This window comes from Paramisgurnus dabryanus, chromosome 20 (assembly GCF_030506205.2).
Source record: "Paramisgurnus dabryanus chromosome 20, PD_genome_1.1, whole genome shotgun sequence".
In the NCBI taxonomy this organism is placed as follows: domain Eukaryota; kingdom Metazoa; phylum Chordata; class Actinopteri; order Cypriniformes; family Cobitidae; genus Paramisgurnus; species Paramisgurnus dabryanus.
The window spans coordinates 31,081,765-31,106,480 of NC_133356.1; the positions used below are offsets into that span (position 1 = coordinate 31,081,765).

Consider the following 24,716-nt stretch of genomic DNA (forward strand, 5'->3'; position numbering starts at 1 on the left):
TCACAATTGAGCAATTCTCACTGTCTGGATAGCCCTGCACAATGACACAAACCCAATTAACTTTGTGTAAACTCAATTTCACACTTGTGCTTCTAGTCACGTTGTCATGTTTGACAACATTTCCACCGGGACCCACTGGTGGGACATGACGTTTGAGGCCTTGTAGATGGCACACTCAAATATATCATTTCATAAATTCATTGAAAAGTTTTTAGCATGGCAAAGATTTTTTACAGCGGTCATCAACCGTATAGAAACAATATGTGGTCATCAACATCATTTAGATGTACTGTGACAAGGTTGGCATATTGATCCACAATTACTCAACAACTACAGTCTAAACAATGCTGGGTTATTTTCAACCTAGTGTTGGGTCAAAAAATTGGACGAACCCAGCCCCCCAGTTGTAATTTAATCTATGCTGGGCTGTTTTAACCCACTGTTGGGTCAAATATAAAAAAAATTATAAATTAACTTAACCCAATGGTTGGGGTTAACACTTTGTGACCCAACTCTGGGTTGATAACAACCTAGCTTTTTTATGGTGTATTTGAGTTTGTTGACATACATTTAATGGCTATATTGTGTAAGAATAGTTCACAAAAAATGAAAATTCTTCCATCATTTATTCTTATGGCATTTGAAACTCAAATGCTGTTGTTTACTTTTTGGAATAAAAACTTTTAGTGATCACAAACAGCAACATTTGCTGTCAGCTATATTCTAAGGTGGCATGTACACTAAAAACAGCAGGCAGATGCCAACTATTGGCACTTGCCATAGTTTTTTTCAGCTGGGTTCTTTGTTCATTTTACTATGCGCCAGTTGGTTGTTTTGGTATTAATTGTGTCCCCCCCCTCCACTGTGATTGGACGGTCGAGTGAAAAGTGACATTGACAAGTTGAGCGTTCACCCAAAGTTATTCTTTTTTCAAATCTGGGCCCTCAGCGCTGAGTCTGGAAAACCACAGAGCGCTCAAAGCTTGGCGTACATCCCACCTAAGGGGGCGTGTACACCAATGCTTTTATGCCCACGGCCGGGACATGTTTTCAATTGATTCCAATGTAGAAAAATATTCAACTTTGAAAAAGAAAAAAAAGCTCCACTCGTCAATGTCAGTTCAGCCGTCCAATCACAGTGGGCAAGACAAGTATCACAGCAACCAACTGTCTCACAGCTGACGTATCATAGCTAGCAAAGCGCTTAGCTGAAGAAAGCTGGCACTCAGCTGAAAAACAGCTGGCATTCGGCGTTGTCCAGGCATTTTCAGCCACGTTTAAAGTTTTGGTGTGCACAATCCATAAGTGTCCTGATGCCAAACATTGCAAAAATTCCCACTGTGCTTCCTTTCTCAAATCTTGTTTTCCATTACACGTTCTTTAATCTGAACTGGGAAAAATATGAATGGCTCTTAACCGGCTCATACAACATTAAACAGATGAGGAATTCACATTTAAAAAGTGGGGAATTGAGGTGTGGCATCATTCTGAAATTATTGTTTAATAACCCATTTAATATATTTTCAGTAGTAAAAACTTTGGAAATCCAATTTTATACCTACAGTAATTGCATGGAAAATGTGAAGTAGAAAAAAAACGACTCATCTTTATGGCTGTTATGTTTACTTTTTTGGCATGTTTGAGAGGACATACGCAATGACTTCTTGTGGCAAATTTGATGTTTTTGTTAAAAAGGACAAAATAGATTTGTTTGGTACAGTATAATTCTTAAGGTCCATTAAAAGTGGGTTAACTTAGTTACATTAATGTCGTAATAACAGGCCATAAAAAAACTCAACAGCACACGCATGGCAGAACATTTCTGTAGCTGTTAATCTTCCCAGCTGCCATTCTGTGCATTATTTAACGCTTTCACAGATGAAATCCGTTGGCTTCTTAAGTCATGATGAGTTGGCAGTCCTGACACGATGGCCCACTATTCTTGTGGGTTCTCGAACTAATAGCCTGTGGCAGCTCCAGAGGTATTTAACATGCTCTTAACACCTTGTAGAGTTCCTGGAATCTACCGCGAGGGGAAACTCATCCCCTGTAGATTATCAGCCGACTGGGCCAATGAATCGCTGGCTGCTGAGCTGACACCAAAGTTGTTAACATAAAAACCAACTCTTCCAGAGCGTCATTCATTTATCACTGTCGTTTCATCCTGCCTTTCACACGGCTTTGCCGTTCTGCACTTTACCTTTTCATAAATTTGCCATTAAACCAGTGTTTGTTCAACAGTGGGTCACAGGTCTTTTATGATAGGGTGATAAAGGTATCTGATAGGGGATGTTTTGTTGTCAACGTGAAAGGTCAGGTGTCAAGTTGAACTCTGCAGTATTTTGGTGCAAGTTTATCTGTCGCTCAGTTAAAGGTTGGCAAATTGGGCATATGCCAAAATGAACAGGTTGTCTTTCTAATGTGGATTTGGGGCGTGTCCGAATCCACTTTTGCCTTTTTTACTGACGAGGAACACGGTCTATGCACCTGGCGCACAGTCTAAAAGGGTTGTTCTTATTCTCGTAATGAGTAATGGGTGTGTTTTGGTCGTAATGTGCAATAAACCAATGAACGTCTCATAACCCATTCCCTTTAAAAGACAGTTGCGTTTGTGCCAAGGCAGTTTGCCTATTTACATGGTGGAGTTAGATTTTTACAGTTTTGGAATCCATTCAGTTGATCTCTCAGGTCTGGTGCTAGCACTTTTAGCATAGCTTAGCATAATCCATTGAATCTGATTAGACCATTAGCATCGCACTCAAAAATTACCAAAGAGTTTCAATATTTTTACCATTTAAAACTTGACTCTTCTGTAGTTACATCATGTACTAAGACCGACGGAAAATTAAAAGTTGTGATTTTCTAGACCGATTCTGGAGTAATAATCAAGGACTTTGCTGCCATAACATAGGCGCAATCATATTACGCAGCAGCCGAAAATATCATTGCGCCTCCTGCAGCCATGTTACAGCATCAAAGTCTTTGATTATTACTCCAGAATGAGAGTATAGTTCCTGGCCATATCGGCCTAGGAACAAACTATCACAACTTTAAATTTTCTGTTGGTCTTCATACACAATGTAACTACAGAAGAGGCAAGTTTTACATAGGAAAAATATCAAAACTCTTTGGTTATTTTTAGCGCGATGCTAATGGTCTAATCAGATTCGATGGATTATGCTAAGCTATGCTAAAAGTGCTAGCGGCAGACCCAGAGATCAGCTGAATGGATTCCAAAACACAAAAAAATTTAACTTGTGGGGAGCTGGAAAATGAGAGTATTTAAAAAAAATTGGAGTACATGACTTTGGTTCTCTTTAAAAGTCATTATATAAGTCATGGAGTATTAATGTAAATAAGCTGGTAAAGTATGATGCATGATCACTGTAATCTCAAAAAGTTTTAAATGAATAATTTACAAATATGATAAAAAAGGTTTGCGTAAGTAAAAAATACTTTATATTTGTAACAAACAGGAGATAAAGAGTTAAGCACTGGGACAACGCTGTGAGTGTTTTGAAAATAATTACTTAAAATGGTTCTCATCTCACCATATCCAAAGGTACAAAGTCATCATATAAAATAAATCCGTAGGGTAGCATTAAAAATCTAAATAAATGCAATATTAGCACAACTCTTCTGCCAGTTGATCTGAGCTGCACGCCTTATGTCCAAGAGACTCAATAATAATATTTTATATTTTAATTCTTTAATTTGTCCTATTTAAAAAAGTTTGTGTGCTGCTGCGCATCCATTGTATGTACTAAGCAAACACGTGTTGTTGTCCAGTTTATAGGCGCATTTTATTAACATGCTCTTTAAATAACAAAAATAATCTTACCTCGAAATAGCAACATGCTAACAATGTGCCTGAACGCACCTTGCACGCCCATGTGCGCAAAAATGCATTTGCTATTTAAACAACGTGATGCTGGATGTGAAAATGATAACTGCGGCGGGCTGAAATGAGCGGTTATGATGAATACTTAATTTACATATAGGCAAGGATAAATATGTGAAAAATACTACATTCTAATGCAAATCTGTGATCATATAGTGCAGGGGTTCTCAAAGTTTACATTCAAAGGTCCAAATCTGAATTCTCATCATTTTCATAGGTCCGGAAAAAACTTTATGTAAATCATTTGTTTATATAACAAATCAACACAAATAGTTTGTGAAAAACATAAGTGTATTTTGCATTTAAAGTAAAACATTTTTTTTAAACATAAACACAAGAAATATGCCAAAAGTAACCAGGTGCAAAATACAGAGCAACCTAATTAGAGAAATGGCAGAGTTTGTTCTCCATCATATGCATAAACCATGGCAAAAAAAGGTGTGGTTGGTAGGCAGAGACACTGACCAAAATTAGGGGTGCACCTATAAATTGGCTGATGATGCTTGCTATGCTTCTCAATGAAGTACGGTGAAATGCCGCTACATCCAAAAGCCAGGGGGCGCTCTTGGGCAGAAACTTAATATGTGCTGCAGATGAAGAACCAGACACACGGAGCTCCAGGAAATGTCTTAAGGATATATTTATATTGGTGTTCTTCAAACCTTTTCAGGTATTTTCATGATAATAAAGTGTATAATGATTAGGTTTGAGGAGTGTTGCTTTTTCAAATGCATGTTTTAAACGAATCAAACCAACAGTGATTTCAGATTGATAAGGACTTACTGATCAAAAGCCGTAGTACATGAAGTAGCTGTGCATAATATCTGGGTGTGATGGCTACAGCGTGACACAGGAAATTTTTAAATAACTCGTTTTATTTTCGGACCAGGAATATTCTTAAATCTAAAAAGAAAAAAAACTAAACGAATGGTTTACAAGTTTAATATGCATTTGTAAAGTAGCAAATGCACACATTTAATCAATCACATAGAAATTAATGCAATTGTAATATGAAGTGGACGCGGGTCCGGATCAAGTTCCCGTCGGGTCCCGATCCGGAGCGGAGTCCGGACTTTGAGAACCCCTGCGAATCAGCAGGTTCAAATGAAAGGTTCAAACGCATGCTCTTTCTTTCCTACACAGAGATCGACAAAGGTGGATGTGGAGATCCAGGCATCCCTGCGTACGGAAAACGAACCGGAGAGCGCTTTTTACATGGTGATGTGCTGACCTTTGAGTGTCAGGCTGCTTTTGAATTGGTCGGGGAGAGGACGATATCATGCCAGCAAAATAACCAGTGGTCTGGAAACAAACCCAGCTGTGTCTGTAAGAAAAGCACAACCATGCCATTTAGAATGATTAATGCATTTCTCCTGTAAAAATGTAACATGGGTTAGATATGAAGCTGAATGGCACTTGAAGGTTGCCCTAAATAATCAGTTATCATATTGTTGTTAGAGGGACATACATTTATATATATATATATATATATATATATATATATATATATATATATATATATATATATATATATATATATATATATATATATTAGGGCCGGGACTCGATTAAAAAATTAATCTAATTAATTAGAGGCTTTGTAATTAATTTATCTAAATTAATCGCATTTTAATCACATATAAATATTTGACCTGAGAACATTAAGAAGTAATTTTTTTACATGGATTTTTAGTATACACTCTTAGAAATGATGTGTTAATTTTATACACATCATTGTGCGGTAAGCTTTTAACACATTGGGCCCTATTTTAACGATCTGAAACGCAAGTGCGAAGCGCAACGCGCAAGTGAGTTTGTGGGCGGATCTTGGGCGCTGTTGCTATTTTCCCGGCATGAGAAATAACTCATGCGCCGGGCGCAAATCAATAAGGGGTTGGTCTGAAGTAGGTTCATTATTCATAGGTGTGGTTTGGGCGTAACGTCAAATAAACCAATCAGAACGCTAGCCAACATTCCCTTTAAACGCAAGGGCGCAAGTTCCATGGCGGGTTGCTATTATTATGACGGATTTACCAGGCGCACGCCAGGAGCGGTTCACAGCCGAGGAGACCGACGTCCTTGTACGGGGGAATTCCACGCTTGCCAGCATAAATCGGGCACGCCGTGTAACGGGAGGTGGATCTGCCTACACATGACCTGACGCCAGCAGAGGACATCGCTGCATCCACCCTCACCGCTGAAAGGGTTTGGGGGCTTTGAAATCGGACCCAAGAAACGCAAGCAAGGTCCAACCCCAAAGTACTCTTACAAATCAAGTTCATATACATTAAGGTTTCTTATGGAAACATTTTAACTATTATTTACATAAAATAAACGTAATACAGCCACACAACAAAGTTATGAAAATATTTTTCTCGTTATTTGCATGAGAATAAATAAAAACTATCACCACAATGCTCACCACTATGATTCCCCTTATCTCGTGTATTAATATTTTTAAGTGTAGCAATTTATGATTTGCAAAAATAACTGTTGCATCTGTGTAGATTAGATGCAAAGTGTATGCGCGTTGTGCACGCTATACATTATGGTCAAGCATGCGCCCTTAAAATAGCATAATGAACCACGCGCAACGCGCCACTGACTTTAGACTAGTTTTTTTTTGGTTAGTAGCGCAATTGTTTTTTGAAACTGCAAAATAGCATAAGAGATGGTTTGCGCCGCAACACGCCTCCTTTTTGCGCTGAACCGCCCAGGGAACGCAAGTTCATTCCCTAGTTTGCTGACGTGCATCTGTGGAGGGAAAAACCCCGCTGTGCGCCGGCGCAAAATACGAATGATACATGCGTCACTGACAAAGTCAATTGCGCTGGGTGCAAGATAGAGCCCTTTATGTGTAATTTTAAGACATTATGGGTGGGTTGCACCAACAAGGATTAAATTAAGCAGAGTTTAGAGCTAATCTAGGGTTTGTTGATCTCAGTTTAATTTTAATTCAAGTTGTGTTGCACCACTTAAATTTAAACACAGATTAACAAATCTTAGATTAAAACTTTAAACTGTATTAAACCCTTCATCTGCGATTTATTTTGTCCGCCATGTTGAATTTTTCGGTGTAATTAAACAGCAACAATGTTGACATTGTCATTCAAAAAGGAAATAAACAGTTTATGCAAGCAAATGTAATGTGATTTTTGTATTATAAATCACCTACATACACCTGTAGGCTAATCTAAAGGTCTGATTCAAATAAAAACATTTGACAATCTTTTAAAACAATTGTATTGATTAACATACCAGGAAATATTGTGACAGGAAATATCGCAAAGCTCAGATATTGTGAAATAATGAACAAGATGTGTCAACGCATTTGTCATTAAGCGCCACCGTGTGTCCGTTCATTCACTGTCTTTCGTCTGACTGGAGCGCGCGTGACAGAGGAGAAGCACATATGAGCATCGGTAACTTTTTGAGCCGCCAAACTCACTTTGTTGAGACGTTATAATAAACGCATATTTGAATAGCGCCACCACGCTCGCGATATGTGTTTCTAATCATTTAGCCAGGCATTTAATTATAAAAAAAAACATATTTAAACCTCCTCATATGCAAGTTTAAAGTTAATCCTTCACTTAGATTTAAAACAGAGTTTAAAGTAATGGAGCAACAGGATTAAAGATAATCTAGATTTACTGTAAGATTTAAACCTGGATCAAAATGACAGTTTAAATTTAAACCTGTTTATTTTTAAACAGGTTTAAACTTTGGTGCAACGGAATTATTAAATAAGCTTTGATTTAAACCAGATTTTGGCCTAATCCTTGTTGGTGCAACCCACCCTATGTGTCATTTTGTGTTGATTTTGTGTTCAAGTATAAAACATGTTGTGTTAAAAGTAACACAAAATGTGTTGTTTCAATAATAACACAGAGATGGGTGGATTCCAGGATGACGCAGTTTGTTGTCCCAGAATCAACACTAATGTGTTGTTTTGACTGTCTGTGTTCCGGTACCTATTTGCGCGGATCCCCCACCTCACGTATAAAAACAACAAAACATAATATACTATATAGCCTATATTAAAATTAAAATATAAAAAATATATTATGCACATTTTTAAGTTGCACATCGTTTATAGTTTTCTTAAGTGGGATTCAGATGTGAAAAGCGCTGCGTAATGTACCTACGCGCTTTTAGTCTTACCATTGAAACTTAACAAAATTAAAAAATAAGATATATAGCTTTAGCCTACATAAATGCTTGTTTCTTTAATGTTGCAAGATCCTCTTCAGGTTTTCTTGCTGTTATGTTTATAATAGTTCAGAGTTCATATTGATGATCTTATAGTCCATTTAAAAATGTTCTTACAAACTGACTCTATTCGTCAGAAAAACACCATTTAACTTTTTTCCTTTACCTGCCGTCGCTATTCTCTGTGCGTGTCCTCCGTCAAAGTAGCCTATTAAAATTAATATGAAGTTGATTTTTGAAAGTCTTAAGCACACCGCAAATCAAACGTGCTGCTATATGCTCTAAATGCGCGTGTAAATGTAATTTCTGGGGACTGCCAAGCTGATTTTTAAGTGATATAGGCTACTCATTGCATGTTTTGGCATTCGGTAGCATATGCATCAATGAGATGCACGGTGTTGCTTTTAATGTTCTTTTTAATTTATATTCACAAAACCTAACAACAAAACATTGTTTATAATTAGTAGACAAATTATTTGAAACGAAATTCATTTTAAAGTAGCAAACAAAACTTAAATTAAACTCGCAATAAGCTAATTAAATTGAAACAAAACAACATTACAACAATATTTAAACCCAGCAATACTCAAACATTAACATATAACAGACATTAGGATACATGTTAAAATAATCTGTAGTTTGTTGGTAGATGTTTATTGGGCAAAACCTCCGTTGCAAACCTCCATTTACCAGAATAAATAATTTTTACTTTGAAACTGATGCGTTGTCCCGTTAAAATCAGCTGTTCGTTTAGGTTCCGTCTACTTTTATTTAAACTGCAGCACAACTCCGGAGTTCTCGAACTAAAACAGGGTCTGCAGCATTTACGAATGACTCCGTTAATAAGTGCGATTAAAATGCGTTAAAATGTTTAACGCGTTATTTTTTGTGTAATTAATTAATCTTAATTAACGCGTTAAAGTCCCGGCCCTAATATATATATATATATATATATATATATATATATATATATGCAAATCAGGTTACAGTGCAAACACAGCCAAAACGATTTGAGGTGCTACGTAGGTTGTGCAGGATTTGGCAGACATTCCTGGGACTGTCGAGCATCACTCCAAACACCTGATTCACATCTATAAAATGCTGAAAGTGCACTTGACAACATTGAACGTCTGGATATACGCCCGGGTATACAATAACACTCTTTTCCATCATATTATCATCATTTGATGAATTACTGCTACCGTGATCAATAAAAAACCATACACAAACACCACATTTGAATAATATTCGACTTGCTTATAGTAAAATGTTAATTATGGCAAGTAAACAATGCACTGACTTGAGCTTTATTTGCATAGAAAGCAATTCAGGCATGCTGTGGAATTTCGGGGATATCGCAGAAACATTATGCGCAAAAGTGATGTGACTATCAATGAATACGTATCTCGATCTGTTAGACATTATGCTGTCATGCACTTGTGCATTTTAAGGTATTTTTCTTGGACCGCTTAAGAAGAGGCGGTACCTCATCAACTCATATTGTTGTGAAAATGAAAACCTCTCAAACAAACGACTTTGTTTTGTTTACGCTTCGCTTTCTTGACAAAGTTCAGACTGCGAGCCGAGCGCTTGACGCATTATCATTTCTTCACCGTGCAAGTCATTATCACGGTCTACGTGAACCCTCCTCCCTCCCTCCCTCGTGAGTCTTTAGAATCTAAATAGCAAAACACTAACACGACGGGCCCTTAATGCATGTGTGATAACAAAGACATTGAATGAAAATAAATATCGTAACCTTTGTAATGGTATTATGAATATTTGTCTTCATCTCCGCAGTCTCCTGCTTCTTCAATTTCACCACCCCGTCAGGCACCATCCTCTCGCCGAACTACCCCGAGGAATACGGAAACAACATGAACTGCGTGTGGCTCATTATAGCCAAACCGGGCAGTCGGATCCATCTCATTTTCAGCGACTTTGAGCTGGAGCCTCAGTTTGACTATCTCATTGTGAAAGACGATGGGATGCCGGAACCCACCACGTTTGGGACGTTCTCCGGAAAGGATGTGCCGTCGCAGATCGCTAGTAATGGACATATTATGCGCCTGGAGTTCCAATCTGACCACTCCAACACCGGGAAAGGATTTAATATCACCTACACAAGTAAATGTCTTTTAGTAAATGTTTTATTTCTAAAGTAAATTTATGTTGTTTTTAAAGGTGAATAAACTTTTGAGCAAACACTCTCTCACCACCATTGGTTGGTTAAACAGGTAGTCTTGGCCCAAAATCACGCTATTGGTTGAGTCAGTGTTGCAATATCTGGATGCCCAAACAAACACTAGGAATATTCTGGTTGTATCACAGTGTTTATACTTTGGAAAATCAAGCTATATTTTTTGGTGGTTGTCTCTGCGAGAAAGTACATCAACAAAATGACATGCTTCACCTTGAAATAACTTGTATCCAAGTGAGGCATTGCACAATGTGTAGGGTGATTATTTTCTATTATAAACATCTAAAGTAATTAAACTAAATCAATTTTTTAAGAGTCATTATTCCTAGTAACTCCATAAAAGAAGGGATGATATTTATGTTACTCCAGGATGTGGCCTTTAATAGAATTTAAATCAGAGCGGTATCTTCGTATAGCCACACTGGTTCATTTATAAAATTGACCGCTCAAGGTTGTGAATATTACAGCAGCTTCTATTAGGCATATCTCTATTCTGAAAAATGTCATTTTTCAATATTCCCAGCACTTTTAAGGGCATTTTGACATTCACTGCAACTTTCAAGCGATTCTGCAATAGGCTTTAGATTTCTTTTGTACAACAATTTACCCAGAAAGCAATTCTGGCTTTAACAAGGCAACATTTGGGCTGTCAGTCAAAGTCTAATAAACATCTAACCATATATAGACCAAGAATAGACGATGTGTGCACACTTAGAACATGTAAAAGAAATGAAAGCAAAAACCTTGAACACCTGTTGGCTTACATGATGAAATATAGTGTATCTTTCAAGTTATTTTGGCATAAACGGCATGTAACCAAATTCAAGGTTATTTAAGTGGGTTACTCATAGCCAGACTACATTGGGTCTTTAGTAAGTTTCCTCATGAATTTTACGCTGGTTGTGTCCGATATAACCCACCATAAGTAAGGAATAATTGAAAACGGGCCGTTGAATTATAAGAAAATAATGCACACCCGACATGTTGTGCCACATTATTTTCAAATAATTCAAAAGACCGGAGTCAGTTATTCCGCTTATACTACGGTTACCCACAAACATCACTGTGGTGCCTATTTTTAAGCCATTTGACAAGTTAGGTGTGTTGTTGACAGAAAAATAATCAACACCCATGGAATGTTTCTCAGCCAATCAGAATAAAGCATTCAACAGACCTGTGGTATAACTTTAAATAGTGCACTATTTAGTGGTATCCTAAATCATAGTGGACATTATTTAGTACACTCATTCAACCCCACAATGCACAACAATAACGAGTGTACAACCGATGTACTCACATGAGAATTCTCATTCGGAAGATGGTGACCACACTGCAGCACTCAATGCACAGCACGCTCAAGTGCCCGAATTCACTCATTTGTTTTCATTCAAGTGAACTCATTTTGAGAAGAGTGAATAGGGTGCTATTTCGGGCACAGAAAATGTTTGCATTTAATTTATGCTTTGGCTTTTACATGATGACATTGACAATATATAATCCCACTTGACATCAAGATGTCTTAGAACCTAAATCAGGAACATGTATTTTAATATGTATTCCTGTTTGTTTGAGCATCCAGAAACAGCAACACTGGTTCAGACATATTAGAGTGGGTCTACCTGTTTGCTTGGTGACACAACACACATAAGCACGCACACACACACACACACACACACACACACACACACACACACACACACACACGTTGGCATATGTGGTTTAAGGGGACATTTCAATAGACGTAATGCATTTTATTATGTACAAACTGTTATATTCTTTTCCTCTAATCCACCCCAGTCCCTAACCTCAATGTCACAAAAACCTTTAATCTATGAAAAACTACCATTTAGTATGTTTTTTTTTTTGTTTTTCATTTCCTGTGTGCCCATAAACCATGGTTATAACATAGTAAACCTGTCATCATACACTGTTCATGTCCCTGTAAACCACATATACCGACCCACACATACACATACACAAAAACCTATGATATCTTTTAGCAAAATTCTAAAGCTGCCTTTCCTCTGCACACGACATTCGGACACGATTGTCGGAGTTCGCCCCCTAGTGGTAGTCGTAATGAAGTATCAGTTTAATCATAACATGGGAGGGAAGCTAATTCAAGCGCAAGAGCTTCATTCTAACTGTGGGTTCACACCAGCCGCGTTTGAGCCGTCAAATTCGTGTCTACCGTGTCTAGTTTGCCGCTTGAACATTTTGAGTTTACGCGCTTGATTCGCGTGTAAAAACTGCACATGAAATTCTAGTCATCGAGACATTCACGCAGAAATTCATGGGATGGGCTTCTGCGCCTCCGCTCTCTTTCTGAAATCACGTCACTAGAGCAAGCTCCTGATTGGTTACACGGTGCGTTTTTCCACCAAAGTTCAAATTGTTATATTTTTGATGTGGAATCGCGGCTACCGCGCCGCACTAAACGCCTCATTCGTGCCACAAGACCTCCAGACGCTCGTCAACGTGTCTTCAAATTGAAATCACTAACACGCATGAAGTCTCTACCATGGTCTAAACGCAGCTTAATATTTATCATAGTGAAATAAATAAATGCAAGCAAATGAATAAAACAATAAACAGCTGTGCATATATGACAAAGACTGACCATATTTTTATATATTAAGGTTAAATTATATTTAATTAATAATACATTACTTACAAGTAATCAATAGTTTATTTTAGGATTCAAATGTTATTGATAAAGTAAAAAAAGGATAAAATGATTTTCACGTTACCCAGTGTTTTGATTGGAATACACTGAAATGCATCACTTCCGGTCAGCGTATCACATGCGGTGTAGTCGCACAAGTTAATTTTTTTAACGGATCCAACTGTCAAAACGGATCCGAAAATTACGCATCCGCAGACGGTCGGCACCTCACGCAGCCCCTTTGTGACTCTCCATAGGAAATGAATAACTTCTGTCGTGTGCAGTGGAAAAGTGGCTGAAGCTGCATAGCATGCATTTACAATACAATTTTTAACTAGTCTGTGAAAAGGCACATCTTAAATGGTGGACTTAGTAAGAGAAATGTTCTTTTATAAAAATTAGGGATGCACCGATAGGATTTTTTTTGGACCGATACCGATTATAACAGACAACTTCTGTCCGATACCGATGCCGATACCGATTTTAAATACTTGTATACAATACTATACAGCTGGTCTATTAGCTAGTTTATTTCTGCATCAAATTATTTTTACTGAACATGGATTTGATCTAATTAACATTCAACTGACCAACATAATAAGAGAGACACAAATTAAGCTTAAACAAATATAATAATAATTGCCGATATGCCGATGGTTTCAAATTCATCAAAAATCGGCCGATAAATATCGGCGGCCGATACATCGGTGCATCACTAATAAAAATGATTTACCTTAAAGTATTTTTTGAAAATTGTTAACAGTGTTTTTTCTATGTTTACTTCATGTGAGAGCTGCAAGTTATAGTGATTCTCATGAAGTTAGACAGAAATATAGCTCACTATAGGAAATTCAGGTCAGGAGTTTACATTTCAGATTTGTGTCAAGTAGATCCCACTGTGTCTGTGCAAGACATCAAGATGATAAGATGTAGGTCCAGGCCCATCAACATGGGGGCATTGGGGGGCACTGCCTCTCCCAGATGATACAGTGTGCCCCCTTAATCGTATGGTGAAACATATTATTTAGGGCTTATTATTGAAGTCACATCAACACTTTTATATACGTATAAGGCTGTGAGTGCTCTCTTCGGCAGCATTTTAACCACAGGAAAGGAAGCACTTATCTCTACAGCTGTTTACATCACGTAAAGGCGTGAGGTTTGTGTTTGTTGTTCTTGTAGAGCCTTGTGTTTGTCTACTTCAAATGGGTTTTAGTTGTTTAGTCTGTTTCTTACTTTCTGAAGTAAATTAAAACGAGTGCCTGCACGAAAAGTGGAAGATATCTCTGTGTCATTGGCAAATGCCCACTAACATTAAAGGAAACTTGTAGGAAATTTAAGTTTGTTGTTGAAAAGTAATTTTGTGGATTTTTTTCAGTTAACCTACAGTAGATAACTTGACAAGCTTGTTTATTGAGGGCAGACTAACAAACTAATTTGCTAAATACATACAAAAATGAAATAATGACAATTGATATCATATTTTTTTTTTGCAATGGTTGAAAACCATGAATGATACCAACATACGTCCTTACATACAGCATATATCATTAATTAATTGACTTACAGACTAAAATGATATTTTTAAGAGAGGACTGTTCCAGGCCAAATAGACGTGAGTTGACATATCTCTGTACATTTATAAAAACAAAATGGTAGTTTCAGGGATTGTGTGGTTTGATATTTGAACAGCGCTGCCTCAGTAATGGTGTGTCAGTGTCTCAGAGAGCAGTAGATATGTTTCCCAAAGTGGCGCTGGGGCAACTGTCAGGCAGAGCTGTAAGAACAATGAGCCTGTCATTGGGGAATGGGCCAGAGCCGCGTACATGCCCTAAGCCCTGGCCGCGAGGTCTCCATGCATTAGCCATCACACTTCCACAGGGGCCTCGCGGACAGACGCGCTCACCAAACGAAAGCACTAAAATAGCTTTGGCAGGATCCGGTGCTTGTGCGAGTGCCCGTATTGAATAATTGAAGCTTCTGCGCTGACAGCTGTGATGCATGTGCACGACACATGTGTGAGCTGTCTTACAGAGCTGTGTTAAGGGAAAACAGATATGACAAAAAGTTTTGTGCCATCTTGAGCGCGTGTCAAATCATTGTATGGCAGGAAAGAAAAAAAGGGGTGTACTGTAAAAAATACGGATTAGGTTGTAAGTTGAAAACAATCTTACAAGGAAATGTCATTCTGCCGATGTTTGTCTGCCCACCGCCAAACGTCACTCGGGTGGTGTTTTGGAGACTGCTAGTTATTTTGTCTTTCTTTGTAACCTGTGGCTTTTCGAGTGCATTTTTGTGAGTTTCAAATTTGAAGGCTCTTCTATGAATTTAAAAAAGAAATGGAAAGAACTTTGAGAAATGAGGTATACTCTTATAACAATTATAAAAGTTATAGTAACACTTTATTTGATAGTCCACCTTAGAAATTTTACTAACTATAAGTAACTTTGCAACTACCCGTCACCAGAGTATTATCAGACTGTATGCCTAATATCTTCACACTTTAAAAAAGCAACACTTTTGTCAAATCAACATAAATTTACTCTTACTTAAGAAATTAAGCTAACAACCCACATAGTAATTTTGTTCCGCCCAGCTCCGGCCCACACAACCAGTTTTTCCTTGGCCCACATACAACAAAGAATGACGGCGCTACAGTGGCCCAGATCTGAATTACAGACAAGGGCCACACATGGGCCACAACTGGCCCAAGAATTAGCCAGTATAGCCCATAATCGGCCCAGACCTGAGCCAGAACAGGTTCTAACATTGGTACAAATTCTCAGCCATAGGTTAACCATATCAAAACCAGCATTTAACGAGAAACTGAGCCATAACTCAGCCTAATCTTGCCCAAATTAAATTAGTAAATAAATCAAAAACACCTCGACCAAAAACTGTGAGAGTTAAATTCATGTGTGAAACGTAGCTTGCCTAAATGACCAAATGTACACAAATACAGAAGTTTCATTAAAAATGAACATATTAGCATGAAGTGAAATTTATATTTTTCACCATGGGTAAATACAAGTTTGAACCAAGTTGCTTTGGATGAAATGTTCAGAGTACGTACTTTTCATGTACTTAAAATATATTATATTAGGAATGTCCCCATTTTTATGTACCAAAAAAAAAGTCAAATCAGGATATTGGAGTGGGTAAACATTAATTTGTGATAAGAACCATATATACTGTATGTCTAAGGCAGGGGTGGGGAACCCTGGGTCTTGGAGGGCCGCTGTCCTGCAGAGTTTAGTTCCAACTCTAATCAAACACACCTGAATTTCATTTCCAAGTAATCCTAAAGACTTTGATTAGATTTTTCAGATGTGTTTGATTAGGGTTGGAACTAAACTCTGAAGGACAGTGGCCCTCCAGGACCCAGGGTTCCCCACCCCTTGTCTAAGGTCTTCACAATTATTGCTGTCAAAGTTTATCCACCTATGAGAAATTCAGCTTTGCTGATAGAATTGTAAAAATCTGTCAAGTATTGATTCTGGAGTTTATTTATTTATTTATTTATTTTAGGATAGCCCCTTGAGATGCATCATCTCTTTTTCAAGGGGGTCCTAGCTTGTCAAAATGAAATACACTGTAAAAAAAAGTTGACTTAACTAAAATTTTAAAGGTAACTTGCTGCACAGCTTTTTTGAGTTTACTCAACTCTTGGGTGATGTAGTTCACCTAACTCAATTTACTGAGTAATGTCAACTTAAATTACTTTGATTAGGCAATAAGCAAATTTCTATTACTGACTAAGTTGGGTAAAGAGTAATTTAGTATATCCAAATTGTACTAATCTACATGTTTTGGACTAACCCACTGTGCTGCCCTCTACCCTGAACACACAGTTCTCAATCATGGTAACAATAAACAAACATCATTCATTCAAAATTACTCTAAATACAACATATAACTTACATTAACAACATAACAACATAAATAAAGCCAGCAAACATTAAAACAGTCATCTTTTTTAGTAAATATAAACCAAAGAAGTGAACATGTCGCAATGCATGCTGGGAACCATTCCCACCATTGTTTTTTTTTTATTGCTTGATCAGATTACTCAGTTTGGCACGTTGGGTGAACAAATTGGACAAAAACTTATATATCTTAGTCCAGTCAACCAAATAATTTTTGTTAGCTGGATGATTATGCTTTTTCATCCAGTGAACACAAAATAATGAATTGACGCCCTTCAACAAAAAAATCTTTGTTCAAGTTACTTAATTTTCTTTGTTGAATGAACATTTTGAGGTTGGATTTTTAACAGTGTAAGACACTAACACATGAAGTAAAAGCAAGCAAACAATGAACATGTAATGATAATAAATTAATTTCAGTAACCTGAATGTCACCTCGTCCTTTCCCGTCAGCATTCCCTTTGTCCCACCTCTTTACCTGAAGCAAACACAGCAAATAAATACCAGGAAAATTATTCTACAGTATTCCATATATTCCAAATATTTAAACACCATTACCGTCAAAATAGTTGGTACTGTATGTACATCCGCCATGTTGATACATCACGTGACATACCATACGGCAAAAAATATATATTTTAAATGTATTTCAAAAATATACAAAAAAAGGCCAAACAATATATTTGCTGAAATATATTTTTGATAATGCTTATAAAAATATATATTTTGGCCATTGTTTGTATATTTTGAAATATATTTAAAAATGTAATATTTTTTAAAGCATTACAAAATATATCTAGCCTACTTTATCTACTTTGTTTATGTTACGAAGGTTACATTTTAAAAAGTGTTAAAAAGATTAAAATTAAATATATTTTTCAAAAAAAATATTTGATTTAGCATTACTTTCTACAAAATATATTTAGCATATATTTAAAATATATTTCTAGCCAGAGATTTTTTTTGTCGTATGGGATACGTCATTATCATGTCATGTCATAACAGCGCGACTATAGCCGTTTTCCTTCATTTACTAATATGACGACGCCTCTTCTTTTATTTTTGTTGGAAAACTCCTCTTACGGGGCATCATGGGATAGTGAAGTGTCTGTCGTATTCACTCTCCAAAACCTAACCGGAAGTAGTACAGTTTTCCTACTGTTTTTTGAATACTATGAATTTGGACATACTACTCGCCTCGCCTTCTGCTTTTTGCCTACCATATAGTATGGAAGAAGGTGGTCTCGGAAGCAGAAAGGGTCATTGTTGTCTTCATGTTACCCCGCCCTAATTTTATCCAGATGCGTCTAGATTCCTTTGATTACCATGTGCCCTCATGTTTCCTTTGTCTTTGGTTGGTTATTGTAGATGTTAGGTGCTGTTTCTTGTTCTCTAGTTTTGATTTGCTATGTCATTCCATGGTTTATTTGATATTTTTGGATTAATTAAAACACAACATTCTGCATTTAGATCCTGCCTATACATTAAATTTCATTTAAATGTCTGGGCAGCACATCAAAGTATCCTCTTTTGTGTTTAACTCTTTCACCGCCAGCGGTTTTTAAAAAGTTGCCAGCCAGCGCCAGCGTTTTTCATGATTTTCACCAAAGTTTAATGCCTTCCAGAAAATTTTCTTCTTGAAATATATAAACATACAATATACCAAATGAAAGAACAGACCCTCTGCTTTCAAAAAAAAAAAAAAAAAAAAAACGTTTCATCCTACCTTCAGTGGTTCTTTTGTAATCAGCTTTGAATATGGGTAGGTTTCTGCAAAAACACCACATTTTGAGCAAAAAGCAGAGATAATTTCTTTTTTGTGACGGACTTTTCATAGAGATCCTATTCAGAGTGATCTTTAAAACAGACACGGACATGCAGCCGCTTGCCATAGGGCAATACTTCCGGGTTTAAAAAGTTGCGGAAGGGCGGTATAATAACGGTATTGCGGAAAGACGGAAAATCTCGTCATTGGCGGGGAAGCGTTTTCTCTTAATTGACGAGATATCTCGTCAATGGCGGTGAAAGAGTTAACAGAAGAAAAAAAAACATACAGGTTTAGAACAATACATGATTATTTTTGGGTGAACTATTCCTTTAATGAACACATTGGATTTTCTCAGCGAGTTAGAATCAAGCATTTAACCATGCTATGAGATGAAATATATATTAAAGCATTGTTATGTGTTTTTTTTTTGTAAAGTTTTGTAGTTTTTTTGTAGCTTTCTGTGCGTGTTTGTGTTCAGATAAGTATCACCACAGCAACATTTCCATTATGAGTCTGGGCTTCCAAATCGAACAATTAGCAGTGCATTCTGGGTACGATCAGCGGGGTTGGTTGTTAATTAAACAATAGATAATTATAGGACTCTAAATTGAAGCTCAGGTACTGTAATTGCAGGGTAAGAGCTCGTATCTTCTTAGACAGGGACAGGCAGGACCTGCATTGTTAGGGATTATATGCTTGATTCAGCACTGATTGTACTTCACTTTGTGTCTGCAGCATTTGGTCAGAATGAATGCCACGACCCTGGCATTCCCATCAACGGCCAGCGCTTCGGAGAACACTTTTTATTGGGCAGCTCAGTGCTTTTCACATGCGATGAGGGCTTCATCCAAACCCATGGATCTGAATCTATTACCTGCGTCATCCAGGATGGTAACGTCGTGTGGAATGCAGCCGTCCCTCGCTGCGAAGGTGAGATGGCTTTAGTCTTCAGAGTAAAGGTGTCACACATAAAAGGGTTTTTCACAACCCCTGTTAAGGAACATTTCACACTTGTAATTTAGAAGCGGGGTTATCCCCTAATTTATCTTAGGGTTATGAAACCCTGCTCTGAAGCAGAGTTAGCACCGCTTTTAAAGGTTAAAACCCACGGTGCCAAACTTGTACTGTGCGAAACGAAGCATGGTTAGAATGCTATGACTCCATGCATAACAACAGACAGCAAATCAGAAACTGAAGAGCACATACCTCATATCACAGCATACTCTCATTTCACAATTTAAAGGATTACTCCACTTTTATACAAATAAATCCTAATTTACTCACCCCCATATCATCCAAGATGTTTAAGTCTTTCTTTCTCTAGTCAAAACGAAATTACCTTTTTTGAGGAAAACATTCCAGGATTTTTCTCATATAGTGGACCTCAATGGTTTACAGTTTCAATGCATTTAAAATTGCAGTTTCAGTGCAGCTTCAAAGAACTCTAAACGATCCCGACCAAGGCATAAGGTTCTTATCATCTGGTAAAAGGATCCTCATTTTCACCCAAAAACTTTAATTTAGTTTTTACTAGGTATTACATAATCACGTCCACAGGTAACGCCTTACATATGTGAAACGCACACTTGCAGACCATTTTAACCTCTCGACGCGCACTAGCTCGGGGGCGGAAAGACGTCAGTTTTTTTAACGCTGCTAACAATATATAGCATACTGTCTACAAACATTAATAATATTAATATTAACATTACTATACATCGTTTAAAAGGTCTACTGGTTTAGCATCAGTGTATGGTCTCTGTTTTGAGATACAGATGCTCTAGCATCATAAATATAGTATTTTGTTACAGGTGACAACATGCAAAATATAAACGGGACTCCTTACCTTTGTGTTGATATAACGATCGCGAATCAAATCCAGTCTGTTTCAGATAATAATAATAATAATAATAATTCCTTACATTTATATAGCGCTTTTCTCAGTACTCAAAGCGCTTTACATATGAACGGGGGAATCTCCTCAACCACCACCAATGTGCAGCATCCACCTGGATGATGCGACGGCAGCCATATTGCGCCAGAACGCTCACCACACACCAGCTTATTAGTGGAGAGGAGACAGAGTGATATAGCCAATTAGTATGAGGGATGATTAGTAGGACAATGGGCAAGTTTGGCCAGGATGCCGGGGCACACCCCTACTCTTTTTCAAAGGACATCCTGGGATTTTTAATGACCACAGAGAGTCAAGACCATCGTCAAGATGTGTGAATAACCCATAAAAACTCTCCAATAAAATACATCCAATGACCATTTTTGTCCACAAATGCATATAATCGGTGAAATATAGATATATTGTGCATTGTTTACATCAGATTTCACATGCACGTCTTGTAATATAATATAATATACAATCTGAGGACTATTTACATCGTAAAACTTGTATATGAGATTACACTCGCGTTCAAAACCAGCGGTCAAACTTGTTTGTAAAAGTAGGCGGTAGTATAATATATAATATCCAAACAGCGCTGTCAAATATCGTGATGTCATCTGACTCGCGCGTTCCTCCAATGACTTCATGGAAGATATTGATAGACAGAACGTGTAGCCAATTAGATAACGAATACAACGATCTTTGTGTGACGTTTTATTTCCTGTTGTGGAACCGGCATTTTATACGCTTATATAAGGATAAATAAAAATAAGAACGAACGTGTATGCATGTAAACAAAAGACTTTTATTTTGTGGCTGACTGGCACTTAGAAAAGGCACTAGTCTTACAAAAACTCTTGCAAGAACCTCATTTTTGGGTCTATCGACTTCAAACGTGAAATATAACTTCTTTAGACTTGTGGCTTTGGTATCTTTGCATTTCTAGGTTTCACACATATATTTATCATTAAGATTTTTAGTATTAAAAAAGATGTTATGCAAAAAAAAAATATTACAATGTACTTCACCCTCTCTAACTTTTTTAATTTTTATCTTAAAATAATTTTGACCTGGAAAATGAAGCTCAAAGTGTCTTCTATCTAATGATACCACAGTTATGTTATACTCCAAATGGTTTAGTTAAAACAGCCCTTTTAGTGAAAGTAGGTCTTTTCATGGTTTGGGGCAGAGTAGGTGTGCTTTTCAAGAGGTTTTAAACAATAAACTGACACATCGACATTAATTTGTATTAGTCCACATACAACAAAATCAGCACAGTCCTCTTTCCCCACACTTCTAAACACTGGAGCGGTAGTTTCGCATACGCCATGCGTTACCTTTCGACGTGATTATGTAATACGTAAGGTCATGCTGGCACATCACACGGCTAGTGCAAGACGAGTAGTACCATTGAGGTCCATTATATAGAAAAAAATCCTGAAATGCTTTCCTCAAAAAAACTTGACTGAACAAAGAAATATACATCTTGCATGACATGGGAGTGAGTAAATTATTAGGATTTTTAATAGTAAATTAATAGTGTAATATTCTTTTAAGGGAAATGTGAAAAATACCGTCAAAAGTTATTTTGGAGAAAAACACCCCAAGAGCCATTTTGCTGTTTACAGTCTCCTGTTTTGTGTACTCGATCCACCAGCTCCATGTGGCGGACATCTTACATCTCCTGTTGGAGTCTTGCTATCCCCTGGCTGGCCCGGATACTACAAAGACTCCCTCAACTGCGAATGGGTGATCGAAGCCAGAAAAGATCATGCCATCAAGATCTCATTTGACAGGTACTGATTCAGATTAAGAGTGTGTTAAAAACTCACAGCCTTTCAGGATTTGGCCACAGTCTTTTTTGTCATCTCTCACTCTCGCAATTTTGTTCGTTAACTCTCTATTTAATCCTCCTCATTAAAGTAATTCTTCTAAAGACCTCGGTCAAAAGCAGATGTTTTACTATCCCCGTTTTTTCATGCAGGTTTCAGACGGAGGTTAATTACGACACGTTGGAGATTCGGGACGGGCCCTCCAACTCGTCGCCTCTGATCGGCGAGTACCACGGCACTCAGGCGCCACACTTCCTCATCAGCACCGGCAATTACATGTACCTGCTCTTCACCACCGACAACAGCCGCTCCAGCGAAGGCTTTCAGATCCGCTATGAAAGTGAGTTCATTGCTTTTCTGTTTCTCTGACAAATGCAGAAACAAAGAACAACGTTGTTGGGATCAGAGCGATTGCTGTAGCATGTTTGACCCCATTTCAGGAGACAGTTGCAACCAGTGGAGGCTCGTGACTGCTCTTCCGATTGGCGCAAATTCAAAACATGTGTTTGTTGCGTCATGTGCATCACATGTTTTGTCAAAATAAGTGCCTGCTGCGCACGTGTCAAAACCGTTTATGATAAAAGAGACGCTCACGTAAAAAAAAAAAACACGGAAGACACTCTCTTAACAGTAAACTCTGATTACGCATGAGATTATCTGGCAAACGTGAGCGACTCTTTTATCATAAACCCTTTAGATGCGTCTGCAGCAGGCACTTATTTTGACAAGACACGTGATGCACATAGGATCACTTGACGCGCTGAACACATATTTTGAAATTACGAACCACACACGGCGGGCTATATACATGTTGTGACAAACTTTGCATCGTGCGCCCTCGAAAAAAGAAGTCACCGGCCGCCACTAATATTCATTAAAGATTATTCTTTAACATAATTTTGGCATTTCGCTATTCATATGGACGAAGGAGACTCAAGACATGAGAAGAAAGGATTAAATGATCAATGATACTGGAACAAGTCTACCGAAAGTAAACTTTGGGCCACAAAATCTGTTTATTTACTGTATGTTGCTGCCACTGAAACATTTATATGGAGTGAAGATGATAATGATAATGGCTGGCAGGTAAGGGGAGTGATGGAGATGTCCAGATGGAGATAAATGTTGAAGTAGGCAGGAGAACTGACTGGGAGTGTGACAATGGCAGACATCTGGCTATTCAAATGGTTCATTATGAATCCATAAAAGTACAAATTTATTATGTTATTATGACAAGATCAGTGTTGTGATATGGGACAGTTGCAGTTGCATATTGTACATCGACAGTCATGATAAAACTTATGCTAGCTTTGACACATGCTAGCTATGCCGTTTAGAAGAGAACACTCATAAAAGGATTTTAGACGGTATGACAAATATTATGAGTGTAAAAACTAGTTTTTCAAGAGGGAATGGCCACATATGGCTGCTTTCTTTTAGAATAGATGACGGGGCTAACTAAGCAAGTGCAGTATGAATTCCTAATTGGAGAAATAAGTCATGTTGCAATTGTCCCCGCTCTCCCCTACTGCCAGATATGAGGTCTGGCGGATTCCTGAGTGTTGTTTGGCTATTGTTAATTGCGTTGCAGGTTTTAATGTCTGAATTGCAATCGTGAAGTAATTTTTGATGTAAGCTAGCTGGCAAGATAAATATTTTCCATGCCAGCGCGAGCCTTCAGAGGAAGCAGTCAGATTTTGGAGTCATCTACATCCAATTTTGTGACTGTAAAACACGGCAGCTTGTGCATTTAGAATGATCATAACGTTACTGTGTGGGCGCTAACACAGTTTTAGTAATCATATAATCATATAGTTATCTTCAATGTATAAATGCCTCTTTACATTGAATTTTTTTGTTCAGATTAAAATGATTGTAAATGAGCAGTAGTAATATCATGAAAACATTATCAAGATGAAGTTTAAGTGGGGAGATAAGGAACCTTTGTGAATCATATTTGTCTTAAAAGGAAATTACTTTTCTTTTTGAATATGGTAAACGGTAGAAAGATTAACTCAACAATGTTTTATAAACTGCACTTAAGTGTGCAATTAAAGTTAAATTCCTTACTCACACAAGACCTGTTTATTTGTTACTGCAAGCTTTACGATGAGAAGTTTCATTATTGTGAAATGTATATTTTAATGCATGCACTTAGCTATTGTCAGCTTGTTAGTGGAGCTTTATTTGCACAGAAACAGGCTGTTTTAGCAGATTTCCCATCTTGTAAGACCTGAACATTCACTAAGCCAGTGGTTCTCAAACCCCAGGGGAGCCGCTAGATGGTGCCAGGGGGGCCCCAGTTTTATGACATGG

At 37.5% G+C, this 24,716-nt stretch overlaps 1 protein-coding gene across 1 annotated transcript in view; it reads left to right on the forward strand.

Annotated features, from left to right (window-relative positions):
• Nucleotides 1-24,716, forward strand: part of csmd1a (CUB and Sushi multiple domains 1a) — a 667,584-nt gene that overhangs the window by 438,424 nt on the left and 204,444 nt on the right. Inside the window, exons 13-17 of the mRNA XM_065250481.2 lie at nt 5,044-5,226; nt 9,913-10,239; nt 19,407-19,601; nt 22,226-22,364; nt 22,553-22,740. Of these exons, the coding sequence (XP_065106553.1) occupies nt 5,044-5,226; nt 9,913-10,239; nt 19,407-19,601; nt 22,226-22,364; nt 22,553-22,740 (1,032 nt within the window). The remainder of the gene's footprint in view (nt 1-5,043; nt 5,227-9,912; nt 10,240-19,406; nt 19,602-22,225; nt 22,365-22,552; nt 22,741-24,716) is intronic.